Below are 16,776 nucleotides of genomic sequence, written 5' to 3' on the forward strand. Positions count from 1 at the left end.
ACACTTGCTTTTGAAGGACCTGGAAAAGAAAGCTCTTTGTATGTGGTCAGAATAAACGCATTGTACACCCAGACAATTAACTCCTCAATGGACTTGCCAGCCCTTCAAAGGGCCAGCCCTGCCTCCCTGGATCCCTTGAGCTCTATTCAGTCCCTTAAGCACACCAATGTTTTGGGGTTTTTATTTTGTTTTGTTTGTTATTCTGAAAAGTCTTTCCTGGAGAATAGTCAGAGCGGATCAACATTGTCTCCAGCTCAGCATTTTATCTCCCCTCGACAGTGAATGTCAATCAGAAATCAAAAAGCCAAACAGAGAAGGCTTTGAACAGTGTCATCGGGGGTCGAAGTGACTTCCAGCTGTCTGTGCATGGGCCAGGCCTTCTGGCAGGGAAGGAATTGTGCTCACACACACACACACACACACACACACACACACACACACACACACACACACTGTCTTTATAGGCTCCCAGAGCCAGAGCCCATGCAGGGGCTGCACCTGCAAGGACGAGGCATGAGTGGGGGCTGGGCAACCTTGGAAAGCCAATTGCAGGGGCTCTGGGGCTGAGGCAGTTTCCAAAGCTGCTCACTAGCTCTGCATCCTGGCTCACCCTGAAACTCACTTCCCCTTTCATCTGCCTGATGCCTTCCTCCTCCCTGGCTGATGGCACTGATGGGAGGAGGGAAGCCACCTGCCAGAAACCAAGCATTGCAAAATATGATAATGGGAGTGTGATTGCTCATCTTAAGGTCACCTTTGAGAAATTCTCCCATTTGCCATATTCGCTCATTTTTATTTTCAAATTTGTATTTTCTCCCTCCCTATAAGAAAAATTTTGAAAATCCTCCTCTTTCTCTCTCTCTCTCTCTCCCTTAGTCTGGAAGAGTATTTTGACATCAAAGAGAAATAAAGTCTTAGTATTTGAGGTTCAAAAAAGTCACCCAGAATAAGCCCCATGCATGAAATGATCAGACACACAAATAAACTGAGATTTGGATATACTTTTAAAATATATGGATGAGTTCTCTCCCTTTCCAATTTAACCACTGCTCCAATAACTAGCTGCTGCCACTGGGTCATTTTTCGCTAGCAACTCTGGTACTCTCTCATTTTGGCTCAAAGAGCTTTAATTGAAATGTAACTTGCCAGACAAACAAACAACAAGCACCCTGCTCATTCTAAATGTAAAATCCAATGAATTTAGCAATTTCCTAGAGTCACTATTACCAGAGACAATTTCCATCACTTCCCTGTCGAACATTTAGCTTATTTATAGCTTTACCTTTTTCCAGCCCCAGAGTGAGCATGTCCACGGAGCTGCTTACCTTCTCAAGGCATCTACTTTTGTAAATCTGTGTTCTCATTTCCCATTTATTATGTTTTTGAAGGTCATCAGGTGTATATTTTCATGTTTTAGTTATTCCTCTCAATGGCTGAATAGTATTCCTTTATAGTGGCATATTATATATATGTTGATAGACATATGAGGCTTTTTGAGTCAGTGAGATGGCTCAGTGAATAAAGAGGCTTGCCACCAAATCTACAACCCAAGTTCAGTCCTTGAACTCACATGGTAGAAGGAGAGAACAGACTTCCTGTCCATGGAATGGACATGTCCATGGTATACATGTGCCTTCCTCTCCAAACAAAGAAATCCAAATTAGAAGCTTCTATATTTTCTATATCTGAGTAATGCTGCTACAATTGTATACATGTCTTTCCTAGAACATTTCTCTTTCATAAATTTCTAGAAGTGGGATTTGGGAGCTGAATTTAATTTTTAAAGAAATTGCCAAATTTATTCTTCAAAGTGTCTGTCCAGTTGTGTATTTCCACCAACAGTGAGCTCAGGGTTCTATTTTCTCCACATCCTTGCTAACACTTGTTATTATTTGTCTTCTAGTTTAGCTATCCTTGTGGGTACTTAGTGATAACTTGTGGGGTTTATTGGTTTGTTTGCTTGAGACAGGAACTTGTAGTGTAGCCTTGACCGGTCCAAAATTCACTATGTATCACAGTCCGGCCTTGCACGTGTGGTAATTCTCCTGCCTCTGCTTTACAAATGCTGGGATTACAGGCAAGTACCTTAATTGTGTAAATTCGTACCTCCTAATGATGAATGACATTGAACATGATTAGTGTGTTTATTGCTCATGTCTGTGTCTTTGGTGTGTGTGTGTGTGTGTGTGTGTGTAATGTTTATTAAAATATCCTGCCAAGTTTTGAAATAAAGTTGTTATCTTATTGAATTATAAGGTTTATCTAATTTAAAAAAACTTTGATAGAATCTTAATTTCATAAATCCAGTGTTAGAAGTAAGTAATTGAAATAAGATGGTTTTGAGTAGCTCCTTTAACAGTATTTTAGGATTATTCACACCCTCAGAGTACCAGTGTTCTGAAGCTTAGTAGGCAGACATCTTCCATGTTTGCCGATGATATTGCTGCCCAGACAAAAGTGAGCGGTTTAGGTTTGGCAACGCATGGATGTAAACTAGGGCCAATGTGAGGCCCTACTAGGGATTTGGAAGCCAAGGGCACAAGTAGCAATGCAGGACCTAGTGTGCGGCCTGGTACTTCTCCAAGGATTGCCAGGAAGCAGAACGGCTGTGGACCTTGGACCCAAGCCTCGAACCTATGTTTACTGAAAAAAAAGTGTGCTTATTTGGTGTGCCAGAAGCCAGGTGCCCAGGTGCCCGGAGATGATGGTTGGAGGGTTCTGTTGGATTTGGCGTTGCTTCCTGGCTTTGGGGTGTGCTGCATTTCACAGGTGGCTGCTGGCAACAGGGTACCTTGACTTTTCTCACTCCATAAAGCTTTCCATCCTCCCTGCACAGAGCCGCTGGACCTCTTCACCCTCAGCGGCCCCTATCCAGCAGGAAGACTCAACCCCCTGCCTCAGCGCCGAGCTCTGTAGGCTTCTGTACCGAGGTCTGAGGTGCCCCGCCAGCGGATGTGTAGATCTTCCCTGGGAAACCCTCCTTACTCTCTGCAGACCTCCTCTGCTGATGGCTAGACCAGGTGGCCAGATGCAGGCTTTCATCTGAATGCCAGGAGAAGGAGGCAGACTATTTTTAGTTGTCGTGCTCCAGACAGAGAGGTAGCTCTCATGTAGAGATTTTAGTGCCTACATCAAATGTGAAATATTACATAAGCTGTTGGACGTGGGACTCTCGCTGTTGACTTCTGACCTTTGTCAGCCCTCGAGGCTCCTAAAGTGAAGCCAATCCGAGAGGAGGGGTCTGAGTGCACTGTGCTGAACTATCACGCTCCACTCCGCATCCGGCACAAGTGAACAGACAAGTGTGCACTGCAGCTGCCAGGGGACTCCATTCAGTGACTTGTTGAATTCAATGGGAAAAGGTGTTAATAGAGTCGGGGGAAGTGGTGCTATTTATAAAAAAAAAAAAAAAAAATGACATCGTGTGGCTCTGTTTGGTGTTTATTCTCCCTCAGTGACTTCCAGATCCAGCTCACACAGTTTACCATCAAAAGATACCCATTAGGGGATTCAGTTTGGGGCAAATAAGATATCCAGTGCAGTGTACTGAAGCCTCGCTTTCTGCTCTGTCTCATTTTGGGGGGTGGTTGTCAGATAGTCCCGGGATTGCTTTGGCCCTAGTGAGAGTTGGGTCATGGCGTCAGCATGTGACAGTCGCACCAGGGTCAGGTGTCCCAGCAATGTCGGAGCCCTGGCCTCAGCCTCTCCAGAGGGTGTGGGTCTCCAAGGGTTGACACCAGCAAGAGATCCGAATTGCTCTCTTTCCTTCCTCTGATAAGATGCAGGGAGATCAGGGAAGGCACCAGAGTTCCAGATGGTGGGTGGAGCACTGTTATTATTGATGGTCTGATCGGTGTTTCATGGATAATCTGAGAGCAAGGCTTTTCTATAAATAGTGAATGCCCAGGGAACATAGTGTTCCATTCTAAATGATCTCTAGGGGGTCTTGGGAGGAGAGCATGGTGTAATCATCAAACTGGCTGAAACAATAACTCCCAACCTTTCTCCTCTTACTGAGGGAGAAAACAAAGAAAAATCTCTAAACTATTCTGAAGATAAAGATAACCCCTTCCTCCTTTACTCAGGGGGGTGGAATAGTGGCTTCTTGGGGACCAAGAAACACATACTCTTTTTACACATATAGTCTGTTATCCACTGACATTTTTCTTGGGAAGTGACTGGAGAAAATGGTCTAAAAATATTCCTTCAATAGGCAATAATGAAAATGGTTGCAAAACACTTCTCTAAGCTGAGGGTCTGGGGGCCTTGATAAAAGCAGAGTCCTGGCAGGTAAATAAACAAAGTCTCTGCTAACTCCTGACACATGGAGACCCTTGCTCTGCAGAAAGAGCTGCCAAAGGTACTGAGTGATAAGCACTGGGACTTTGCTCCTAGGAGCACCCTGCTCCCATCATCCGCAATAGGAATGTCACAGTGAGGCCTGGGTGATCTCAGCAATTTCCCGTGTTGTTCCCCGTCCGGTTCACCAACCTGCTGCTGGGAATTTCAGTGTGAAAGTTCAGTGGGATGCTTTTGATTCTCTCCGGTGTGTGGGAGAGAGCAGTGCTTTGCGAGTCCTCTATTCAAGGCAAGGATGGAGAGGCAGCTGGGACTGTGGAAGGAAGTAACACCCTGGTCTAAGCTTTTAAACCAGGGCCATTAGGAAAAGGTTCTAAACTGCTTACCTTGAACTGGAGGATGGGAATTGAAGGGGAGTCGCCAGGCTTTCATTCTACGGGCTGCCTGTGTTAACCTACCTAGACAAAGCTCGGGGCTGCTGGGGGAGAGGCTTCCCACCCTACTCTTTTGTGGGGTGTGGTCGGCTGGAAGAGTCCTCCAGAATCCTCAGATCTATGAGAATGGAGCCTCCATTGCGCTGAGTCCTAGCTCCCCATGAGCCCCTGCGATGAGCACACACACACATGGATTTGCTTTCTTGTGTCTCTCTCTGGTTGTTCTTCCTAACCCCGCTTCTGCTTCTTCCGGCTTCTTCCTTTTTCTCTGGCCTTGTACAAACCCCAATCATTCAACAGTTCTGGAGAGTAGATAGTATTTACCTCAATAATGGTAGTCTCTTTTCGTTTCTTTTTAACCCTCAATTCAGATGACGGCTCTAAGCCCACACCTACGATGGAGACCCAGCCTGTGTTCGATGGAGATGGTAAGCCACCATTTTACTGTCCTCTCTTACTCTCCACGCATGTTCAGAATTGGGCAAGATAATAGCTTTATATGTTTGTCTAAGCTTCATTGTTTTTTCTTTTTTAATGTCAGAATTGGGCAGGACATTAGCTTTATGTGTTTGTTTAGGTTCCATTATTTTTTTTTTTCTTTTTTAATTTCAATTTTTTTTCCCAGCACAAGCTAGTTTGTCCCCACCTTTTAAAAAAATGTGAAGCCTCCAAGTGACTAGTGGAACTCTCTTCTTCTGGAATGATCCTCTGTTCTTCCCAGGCTTCCTGCCTGTAACCCATTGTCCAGCAAAAACATGGTTTAGACAGCCCCACCAGGGAGTCATGGTGAGAAAGGCTGGTGAAGGCCATCAATTTTCAGCAGCATGTGACTCAGCACTTAAAACTGCCCACTCTGTGTCTAGAGTGGTGCAGGGTTGCTGGGGTGTGTGTGGGCGGTGGGGGATGAGAAGGAAGTTTGTGACTGCTAGTCTTCTTCTCACTGCAACCCCTAGAGAGCTTCATGAACTAAGTTCTAGGTCCTGGTCCTATCATCGTAATATATGCTTATGGGAGAGAGGGTTGGCATTGTTCTGGGACGAGTTGGGAAGATAAGGGACTTGAGCTGGATTCTGCAAGAAGAAGGAAGGGATCTGGGTATTCCAGCAAGGATTGGCCAGGAACAAGGAGGGAAAGGTGATGGGTATGGGCCACCATTAGGGAAGTAGAAAGAGACTGGCAAGTGGGGATGGCTGTGCTGGGACATAGGGCTTTGGGGAGTTGAATTAAAACATTTGGGAGAAACATCCTAAGTCAAGGGCAATAGTGGATGGTGATCAAATAAAGGCTAGGAATCCCTGGAGGCAAGGACAGTGGATTGGCAGATCTGGGGTTCAGAAACTTGGCACCTGTTCAAGGTGGAGAACCCTGGGGGCTTCTGTTCTGCAGGGACTTTACCCAGCACTCCAGATTCCTGTGAACAGGAACAGGACGTTTGGCAGAATAAGGTTTTCAGAAAGTGTGACAATGAAGTTCAGCTTTCAGTAAACAACATTTTAGTATACAAGTATTCAGTATACAAGATTTTAGTGGTGCTCAGCTGAGTGTGTCTGGATCATGAGATAGTGGAATAGAGGAAAAAAAAGCAAAATCATGCCATGGCACTATGGCTAGGGATGATCCAAGTGAGGCTCAGCTCAGTGAGAACTGAATGGTGAAATAAGAATCTACAAACATCCCCTTTGTCATTAGAAAACCTGAGTCCTAGGGGGTCAGGTGGAGGATGGAGATGTTCACATCTGGGGAGACCATCTTGCTGTTGTCATTGGAGATCTGGTTGCTGCATGGTATGTTCAGAGTGATCCCACAGGATTCCCACAACCTCAGTCTGCTTGGTGACTCTGGTACTGAGAGCCTGAAGGCACCCTGGGGTGCCCTAGATGAAGGTGTTTGGCATGTGTTCAGCTTGACTGGGAGAAGGGGCTGGAGATGTGTCGGATTCATTCCTTATTCCCCACACAGAGCAGAAACTCAGCAGGCCAAATCTGTTGTGCTTCAGCTGTTTCCTCTAAAATGGTCTCTGCGGTGTGTTTGGCATTCGTTTGTTGATTTATCCCCTTTAAATCTTCTCCTAGGGAAGCGGCTGAGAGGGACTTGGCTTGGCCCGTGTTCCTCACCTCCTGGGATAATATTTTTATTCCTTGATGGAGTGGCTTGGTGCCTCTGGATTCTGACTACTCTGTGTCCCAGCACAGGAAGCCCTGGTTGTCCCTTAAAAGCTGGTGTGGAGAATCACTTCCGCCACAAGGAAGAGAGAGTGTGTTGGCACTGAGATGAGGTCAATATGCCAACAGGGAGATAGCTGAAGCTTTGATGTGTAGTCCTCTAAAGAGCTTATTACAAGTCTGGGTTATACTCCATGTGACTGACTTCTTATTTTTCTTTGCCCACATATGCACAACATTCTCTTTCTCTCTCTCTTTTCTAGAAATCACAGCTCCTACCCTATGGATTAAGCACTTGGTAATCAAAGACTCCAAATTGAATAACACCAACGTAAGAAATTCAGGTAAACAATCTTCCTTGGATTATGTATGTATTCAACTTTCTGTCATGGGTGCCCCATAGTTCCATGACTGCTCATCGTGTGGGGTTGTTTTCTTTTGTCTGTTTCCTTCCTGTTCTCTCTCTCTCGTCTGCCTTCCCTTCCCCTGTCTCCTCTCTTCCCCATCTCTCTTCTCTTCCTCCTCCTCCTCTGACTCCTTTTTAAAGACAGAGTCTCATTCTTTAGTCCAAGCTGATTCTTCCACCTCAGGCCCTGAGGACTGGTGTGCCACTCCACTCTGCCTAGCTTCACAGTGTGGTTTGGGGCAAGTCATTTAATATCCTCTTCATTTTCTCCAGCTAGAAAATAAGGAGACCTGATGAGATAGTCCCTTCTAGTTTTTATTTTCTTCTTTTATCATAGTCAGGATGAACTTTGATGAATAGTTGATCTGTTTGGATGGCAAACTTTGTCAAAACGTCATAATATCTTGATTGACTTTCTAAATGCCATACAGGAGAACTTGAAAGAAGAGACTGGGCATCCAGAAGTTGAACTTCAAGCTCCAACAGACTTAATTCCACTGTTTTGAGGCTTTCACACTGCTTACAGTCATGTCCTTCCTGTTTTGATCTTTTGAAGTCTTGGGAATGGTCGGGTTTTGGCACTGATTTGGAAGAAAGGTGATGAATTTTGAAGAGGGATCACATTCATAGTATTGACTTGAAACATTATTTGCCACCAACAAAGATCAGACCCAACTGAGTTCACTGGCCATCAGTAAAGACTAAATATTCACCATCAGAAAATGTGGTGGCAAACCAGAGCAGTGTTATTGTCTGGGAGCATCATTCTTTCACTGAAGGCATCATTATGAGAACTAGCAGTTAGCATAGCATTGTTGTTGGCTGAGTTTAATTTAGCCATATCCTTCCTTTATTAGTGTCAAGGACTACGAGCAAAGAATTCCTGCCTTTGAATGGACAGGCAGGGTTTTATGTGACCATTCATCTCTCTCTCTCTCTCTCTCTCTCTCTCTCTCTCTCTCTCTCTCTCTCTGCGCGCGCGCGCACGTGTGTGTGTTGTCATTGGCTTCTCTATTTTACTCCTGTACCAGCTCTGTATTATAGGTGGCAGTATGGGGGCTAGAGTTCAGGGAATGAGACAAAGAAGTGAATGGTGTGTTTATCCTGATCCTTATTTACCGCAATAATGGTGGGCTTCTGTATGGCTTGGGCTGGTCAGTGTTTCCTACTATTTGATATGCTGGAAGTAAGGGATGGTATGTAAAGGAAGCCATGTGATCTGCCTTGGACTAGAGTATGGTAGAATAGTACAGCAGTTAAAGCTCAGGCTTTGGAATCAGCAAAATCCAGGTGTAACACACAGTGAGTGACTTTAGTCAAATAATTTCCCTGGGCCTCAGTTCTTACCTATAGGATGGAATCATAGTCTGTTTCTTAAAAGGTCACTAAGTTAATTTCTGTTTGTTTCTTGACTGATGTTTGGCTAGATGAATAATTATTAGGTTATGCATTTATTGTTATCAACATTGGTGGTAACAATGATTTGAGTTTTATTTGTGGTGGTATGCACACTTTAAACCTGTGTATGTTCTATAGACAGACATTCTACTACTGATCTGTATCTGCAGCTCTTGATGTTTGGGCTAGTGCCATGGTATATAACCCAGGGTAGCCTGGGGCTTCCAGTCTTCTTACCTCAACTTCCTGAATGCTAGGATTATAGATGTATACCACCATACTTAATCACTTACAGTGCTTAGACTGGAGGAAGCCAGTGACATGTGTCTTTTCAAGTCTATTCTCTGAGTGTAATAAAGTGATGGGGTCAAATTCTGATTCCCACCCCTACTGCTTTATGTAGTTTTCTATTGCATGATCATAGGGTCATCCTGAGAAATTGTTTCTAGCAAGTACAACTATCTTCCTCTTGTAGTGATCCAGCCACCTTTATTTTCCACAGTTTTTGACTCTATAAGGTTAGTATATAGGACAGGATAGTTGCAGAAGAGCTAATTGTTCTTTAGAGGAAACACATCAAGGAACTTATTAGGCTTTTGTTTTAGTAATCATTTAACAGGCTAGAATATTCCCTGTCATTAGCACCTGGTCATACTGACTGATAATTGTCAGGGTTATTGATGGAATCAGGTATAAAAGACATGGTTCCACAAGAGTATTTAGCAGATAACAATTGGCCACCTGGCTGGTTTTGCAAATAAAGTTTTATTGGGACATGACCATTTTCACCCTAGCCGAAAGGCTTGAATAGCTGTCACAGAGCCTGTATGAACTATAAAGCTCAAGATATTTACTTTATGATCTCCCACAGAGAAAATGTTCTGGCCCCTGGTATGTACAGTTGAATATGGCATTTTAGTGGGAGGTACATGCACACAGTTGTTTGTCTCCCTCAACTTTTTTAGGCCCCTTCATAGAGCAAGCAGAAGTAGGAGCTGTGGCTCCTGAGAGGCTCTGTGATGTTCCAGATAAGCCTGTACCATCCCAGGAACTCATGGGGCCACTCATCTTACATGGATCATTCTCAAGCTTTATCATCCTGTTCTGGTGCATGCTATTACAACTGGTTGCCAAGGAAGCATCATGAGGTCTGGATTTTCAGGCAGTGGTGTAGGAAATCTTTTACACAGGAGCCACATACTGGTCAAAGCATGGGCTTTGGAATCAGATGGACATGTAGATCTGGTTTCCTGGACTGGCTTTCCTTGCCTTGGAAAGCCAACCAACTTTTCCTAGTCTTGTTTTCCTTATGTATAAAGCAAAGTTATTGCCCTTGAGGATTTTTGTGAGGCTTCAGTTTTAGACTTGTAAGTCTGGCCCTTAGGTTTACCATAAATGATTTAAAAACACAACAAAGTGAAGGAAGTTGCTTTGGTGGAGTGCCATTTTGCATTATGCTACCTATCCTCGCATGTTGGCACATTTCATTAATGATGAGTCAGATACCCTTTGATGAGAACTTTTGTCTGGTCCATTGGCTCTTAGTGAGGACTGGGGCCTTAGCGTTAAACACCCGAGGTCATTTTTTCATTAGAGTTTAACAGAAGATCCTGGGCTCAGATGAGCTTCGACCACATGCCTGGGGAGGTTGGAGTCAGACTGTGAAGTGTGCCTGGGTGAGAGCTCATCTTCCCAGTCTTCTCCCAGAAGAAGAAGAAGGGGGAAAAGGGCAATTCCAGCTTCTTTTACACCCCACACATCCTTTTTTCACACTCAGACCCTGTGACGCCAGGTTTGTTTTCTGGCCTGGGGACTGTTGATGTTGGAAAGGTTCCACTGGGCGCCTGAAGTTGTGCAATAACATGACACACACTCCTGCAGGCATATCCAGTCCTTCTCTCCTCCTGGAGGTTCTGGCTCTTTCTGGAAAGCTCTGCCGTGTGTCCACATGGCTGCCGTGGCCTTTTGAGTCCTTGTCAAGTTTAGCATATCCAGATGGGCCTTTCTGGTCCCCTCTTCCCTGACCACCTCCCTCATATCTCACTTCACAGGCATCCGTGGCTCCAGAAATCCTTTCTGTATCTGGGAAGATGATGTTCCTAGCCAGCGAACACCCTAGACCTTGGGAGCAGTGTGTCCTAGATCAGTGCTAGCCAGGGCCTCTGCTGCTTTTTCAAGGAAATGTGAACTCCTGCTGAGGGTTTTTTTTTTTAAATCCAGACATTTCTTCAAATACTTGGCATTTAAAATACGCTCAAGCCATCTCTATTCATAGAAGGTGACAAGATAAGATAAACAACAAGAATTAGCCTGGGTCTAAGCTGACTATGTGAAGATACTGTATATGTCTTTTTTGTCTCTTTATGATTTCTGACTTTCTGTTTCTATATGGCAAAATGCTGTGCTTCATCTCCCGAGAAATTGCTGACTCTCAGGAACTGGGGTCATGGATGTGGCCACCATGCTCTGTGTGCCATGGCAACGTTCTAGGGTAGCAACAGGGTTCTGTTTGCCCTGGGAGCCCAGGCTAGTGCCCATAGCCTCTAGTTTTGTCTCTGCAACCATGCCTTTTCATTTCCTTTCTTCTTGTTTTTCCTCCAACTCTTTCATGATGTGATCAGGGACTGCAAGAAGGACCCCATGAGTTAAATCTTAAAGCCTCTCCTCCCTTGCCTCCATGACCAGCATGTGTGTAGCTGTAGATGAAGCATTTTATAGTCCCTCTGTTCCCTGGGGATAGAACTACAGTTTGGGACCCAAAGTGGAAACACATTTCTTCAACATTTTGTAGTGATACAAGATTCCCATTTCTTCTTGCATGAGAATGTCCGTGTGTGCTCAAGGCATGTGCATGTGTCACAGATAGGCCAGTTGACAGTATTCTTGCCCTTTCTCATTTGGGCATGTTTTTCTTGTAGGCCATCTTCTGGGCCACTGGTCATAGCTGAGATTGCTTTTCTACCCATGGAATTTCTGCTGGGATAGCTGCTATGACTTGGGTTTGGGGTCATAGAGGCAATGGCACCTCCTGGCTGGGTCCCCACCCCCACAAATCTATACTTTTTGCCCAACTGGAAACCGTGGGCTGATGTAATGACCTGAGGCTGGAAAAATAAACAGCTTGCAAGGAAACCGGTGGTAGCCTTTGTAAGCAAATACCCCACAGCCACCTGGAATCTCACACATGATGCGGTTGGGAGGAAGAATGAGTAATCTACTAGCATTAGCAACTGGGACGGGCCTGGGCTTGTGGGCATTTAAAATATCTATATGAAAATACATCCCTGTTATAAGCCGTGTAGGCTATCTGCCCTTTTGAGATCATGAAGATGCTTTAGTCAATCATGGCCAACTGAGATGAGGATGGGGCCAGATGGATTTTCCCAGGGCTTTCCCTTGGCAGCAAAGGCTTTGCCCCTTCTCTGCTTTTTCCTTTGCTGAGGGAAAGGTGATTATTATTGGTCTATAGTCCAGTTTGACCTTGCTTTAACATCAGCTTTCTTGGTTACATAACTGTCACCTCATTGTCTGCTTCTTGTAGTGTTCAGTCTCTGGAACTCCCTCAACCAGCAAAGGTTTTGTTTCTAGAAGTGAATTCATATGCAATTTGATGTTTGATAGCTAAACAGTGTCCCAATATTTTCCTTTTGTCCTCGGTCATTAATAAGCTGTAATCAAAGAGCCTGTCTCGGTAGTTTAAGTGGTTCATTCCAAGTTTCTGAAAGTCAATGACAACTTTGACGTTAGTCTGAGAGTCTTCATTATGTGTTTATAAAATGACTTTGCATGTAATCATGCTGTGAAGTTTATAAACACACACATACAATATTAGTATTTTGGGAGGAGGAAATAAAGGTAGACTTAATTTTTACAAATTAAAATGAAACTCTCCTTCATCTCCCCCCCCCTTGTCTGTAATCCTTTCTTTCTCTCTTGCTTGAACTTGAATTTCCTATAATTTGACCCTTCTAGTTAGTATAGGGCCTGAAGGTCAGGGTCAGTAAATTACCAAGAAAAACTGGGAAGGGATAGGCTACTATTTCTTGGTACTTGTCATTGCAGAACAACTGTGAAGTATTTCTTAGCCCCTTTGGAGGAAAGGGTATCTCTCCTGGCTTTGTGGCGTGAGTCAATAGGATGAGTCAGTGATGCTTTGGGGGGGGGATGTTGAGAAGATGTTCGTGTGCTAAATTGGGGCACTCTTTCCCAGAAGGAATATACTCTGTGGAATTCCTATCCCCCTCCCCAGGAGCTCAGTATCTGTGTGGGAAGTGGGTGTTTACCACTTCAAACCATGGTGAGCCATGCATGGCCATTTTAGGTTCTTCAGAGACTCTATTTACACAGGCTGGTCATGCTGTTTCCTTATTCCTCTTCACCCATGACGATTCATCCTAAGTGTGTGTTTACCCCTGGGGGAGTGCTGCTTCCAGCCAGCACTGGGGATGTGGGATGTGAGCTCTGCCTGAAGGTGGAACTTTGGAGGTGCAGCAAGCTAGCTGTGGCTCATGGGCCACATAACAGTATCTCAAGAAGTATGAGGTACAAGGGAAAGGCGAAAGACGCTAAGTAGGCTTGCCCTCAGCCTTTCAGGGTGTTCTGTTGGGCAGCTAAGTCTGGATTAGCCCCCAAGCCATAGGAAGGTATGCCTGCTCCTGTCTGACTGTAAGTGTGTGGGTTATTAGAGGGAGAAGCACCTGAGAAGTTTCCAGTGCCATCACTGTCTTGGCAATGAGAAAGCAAGAGTCCAGCTAGCTGAGGGCTCCTGCAAGGCTCTAGGCACGTTAGCAGTTGTGATGCACTAAGGCTTCAGAGGGTGGGAGAAGCAACACAATGAGCATTTAAGGAAAGGCCTGGTCACTGGGCAGTAGTGTACAAAGGCAGGGGCGGTGGTGTGCTCCACTCCAGTTGGGATGAGTGTTTGGTCAGCGATGTTGTTTTGAAGTTCTAAAAGTTATTACAAAAAGGAGGCAGACCCTTTGCTATATCTAAATGGAGCTAGATAGAGACATATGCATGTCCTCTGTAGACTGTGTACCCCTGTATTACATGAACCAGGGCAGACCTGGTCCTTGGCCAGCTATTACAGGCCAATTGAGGAGCCAAGTTGAATACAGGCCTAAGAAGATGAGCTACGATCCACAGGTAACTGAGAACACTGCACCTTGGACCACTTAATTAAATTATAATACCAGATCACACCTTCACTTTACTATAGCACCACGCTAAATGTTGTATATCTGCTTTGTGGTGTTGGGCATCTAAATCAAGGCCTCAAACATGCTAAGTAAGCATCCCATCACTGAGCTACAACTTGTCTGTATACTATTACATTTTATCTTCATAAACATCTTATGGGCCCCATATAGGGGCTACTCTACTTTTACAGAGAAGGAACCCGGGACTTTGAGACTGTCCCAGGCCAAGAGCTACGTGGGAGAAACCAAAAGCCTGTGTTCTTGACTGCTGTGCTATAGTGCCTCTGTTCTGACTGCTGTTGATATCTATGAAATCTCCCACCATGTCAGTCCCTTGGATGACGACATGCACAGGAGTTGGAGTGACACATACTTACTGTTGCTTCAGCCACAGGGTCATGGAAGCCCAGGTCTACTTAACCATGTCTTTGGCTTCTGGAGCATTCCATCTGAATGTTTCAAGTTCCTTCTGGCTTTGGGAAGCAGTTATCCAATTGAGATCATACAACATCCCAATTTCCCCCTCTGGGGAAGAGCTGAAGGTGGCCCTTTCTTAACTGGCTGGCCCATCAGGGCTCCTCCTCCAGATCATTCTCCAAAGTCCTTCCCAAGATATGAATGAGGGATGATGTTTTTTTTTGTTTGTTTGTTTGTTTGTTTGTTTTTGTTTTTTTTCACGTCCTTTTGTGTCGGATTATGCAAAAGGGGGGATTTTTTTTAAAAGATGGGGTGAAGAAACTTATTGCAATGGAAAAGGTAATGTATTAAATTTATGCAAATTATGTTTCTGACTCCCAACGTCTATCCATACTGGCTCAAGCAACCAGAGGCTGATTTTATTTTGTTAATAGGTGACTTTTGTTTTTGTCTTGCCCCAGCTGGGCCTCCCTTTTGAGCATTATCATTTCTTAGCTGATGGTCAGTTCTAGGAGCAGTGGCTCTGTGAAATCTCCCTCGCCATGGGGTTCTCAAAGCCACACAGATGACTTCAAGTCACACGAATATGGAGAAATTGGAACTGGCTGTGGCTAAGAGCCCTCACTGACAGAGGAGCTGGAAAACCCATAGTGAGGGGCCAGGGCCAGCTTGGCAAATGAGGCTTGAAAAAATTATTCTCTGGGGGACACTTATCCCCTCCTGTGAAAAAATTGCAAAATACACAGTAAGAAAATAACCTATTCACATAATTGGCTTGAAACCATAGGTGCCAAAACCCCATGTGGCTGAATAAACAGAAAGGGTGGCTCCGTGATGTTCCATAAATCTTTCCTAAAGATCATGGCTCCAGCAGGACCCTCAACATCACACCTCCAGTCTCTGTGCCAGCCCTTTCCACAGTAAAGCCAGCCCCTTGAAACCCAGACCCACCTTTCTGTCCTTCCCCTGCAGTCACCTCACCACCAGGTCCTCGGGTTGGTCCCAGTACCAGACATCCACGTATTCTCAGACCTGGAGGAACCTGCAGTGGGAGCCACACCATTCCTTATGACCCTGGAATTTCATGTCATTACTTAGAAAGGTTGTGGTTGAAATGTACGGTTTGTTATTGTGGGTTATCGTTCAGCATTTTATTCATTTTTTGATAAGAGGCAAGATGGGAGGGAGGTATTTGAAGAGGTTTCAGGGTCATTGTTGTCGACACAAGGCCAATTTTTCATTAATATTCTTGGCCCAGAAAAATGATTCCTTTTGTAATGAGATATATGCAAGCCCCTCTCATTTTCTTGGGCTGAATCGCCCTTTATTGATGTTTATCCCTATAAGAAATCCAGTCTCGATGGTCTGAGGGTGGAGTGTAGCATTTCCCAGGATGAGTTGGGGTCAGAGATTCTTGTTCCAGCCCCTGCAGACTCATACCCAATGGACTGGTATTTCTTCTGCTGGGGATGGGCCCCGTCTCTGGAGCATTGGCCAGAACAAAATTCTCAGACTAAATAGCCTTCATGGATTCTTTCTCTGTGAGAGTCTATGGATCTCTGAGCAAGGAGCAAACCAGAGATGGGGTGGCGAAGTGGTGGGCAGGAAAGGTATGATGGAGTCCTAGCCCTTAAGCACTTACAGTTGGTGGGGTCAGAGTACAAAGGGTAAGGGACACAGAACCTCAGCAGGAGCCATGCTGCACCTTAGCTTCCTGCCAGGGAAGAGGTCTCGTTCAAAGCTTCAGGGACAGAGAAAGACCTTGAATTCGGATAGGCTGACACATCATGGTTGTTAGCTCTTTCTAATTGGTCACACAGTTCTCAGAATTTCTCTGGCCATTTCAGGACCTAATATGCTACCAGCCTAAGGGGCACATGTATCCATTTAATAGCCTGGACTTCACACAAAAGTCCCCAGCAATTCTTTTTAACCTCCTCCTGAGCCCTAGAATTTTTTTTTTTTTTGGTCACCCAGAATCTCCCATTGGGTCCTGTTCTCAGGACATTGTCCCAAGCCTTGCTAGTATCCTGTTGCCTTTCACTGCCTACCACAAGGAACATAAGCAACTTTGTCAGGATGGCCACAGTAGCTCCTTTAAAGAATCACAAGGTCTTTATCTGTAGAGATGGATGGCATCCTTGGCCAGGGCACCCTTCCAGCCTACAGCTTTTGTTTGAGAGAAGGTCTCATTATGTAGCCTAGCTTCCCTTTAAATACCCCATCTTTCTGCCTTAGCTCCCCTGTGCCCTCCATTGCTGCCCTTGTGGTGGGATTACACTTGTGTGTCACCACACCTGGCTCATGACTGACACCTCAGTTGCTTCTTTCAGTATGTCCATTGGGCTGGACATCCTGACCCCGATGTTTGGCCAAACACTAGCTACAGTTGCTTTTAGTTAGAGCAGATTACTCTGTACAGTGTGGGCCAGCCTCATGCAATCAGTTCCAAGCTTTAAGCC

General features: G+C 45.0%; 1 protein-coding gene across 3 annotated transcripts in view; it reads left to right on the forward strand.

Annotated features, from left to right (window-relative positions):
* The window catches only part of Smoc1 (SPARC related modular calcium binding 1), a 143,694-nt gene that overhangs the window by 106,469 nt on the left and 20,449 nt on the right, over positions 1 to 16,776 (forward strand). For 2 of the 3 annotated variants that reach the window (XM_051196240.1, XM_051196242.1), the window contains exons 6-7: positions 5,072 to 5,161; positions 7,159 to 7,239. In XM_051196240.1, the coding sequence (XP_051052197.1) occupies positions 5,072 to 5,161; positions 7,159 to 7,239 (171 nt within the window). The remainder of the gene's footprint in view (positions 1 to 5,071; positions 5,162 to 7,158; positions 7,240 to 16,776) is intronic. The other variant, XM_051196241.1, reaches the window with a different exon arrangement.

This window comes from Phodopus roborovskii, unplaced genomic scaffold (assembly GCF_943737965.1).
Source record: "Phodopus roborovskii unplaced genomic scaffold, PHOROB, whole genome shotgun sequence".
NCBI lineage: Eukaryota > Metazoa > Chordata > Mammalia > Rodentia > Cricetidae > Phodopus > Phodopus roborovskii.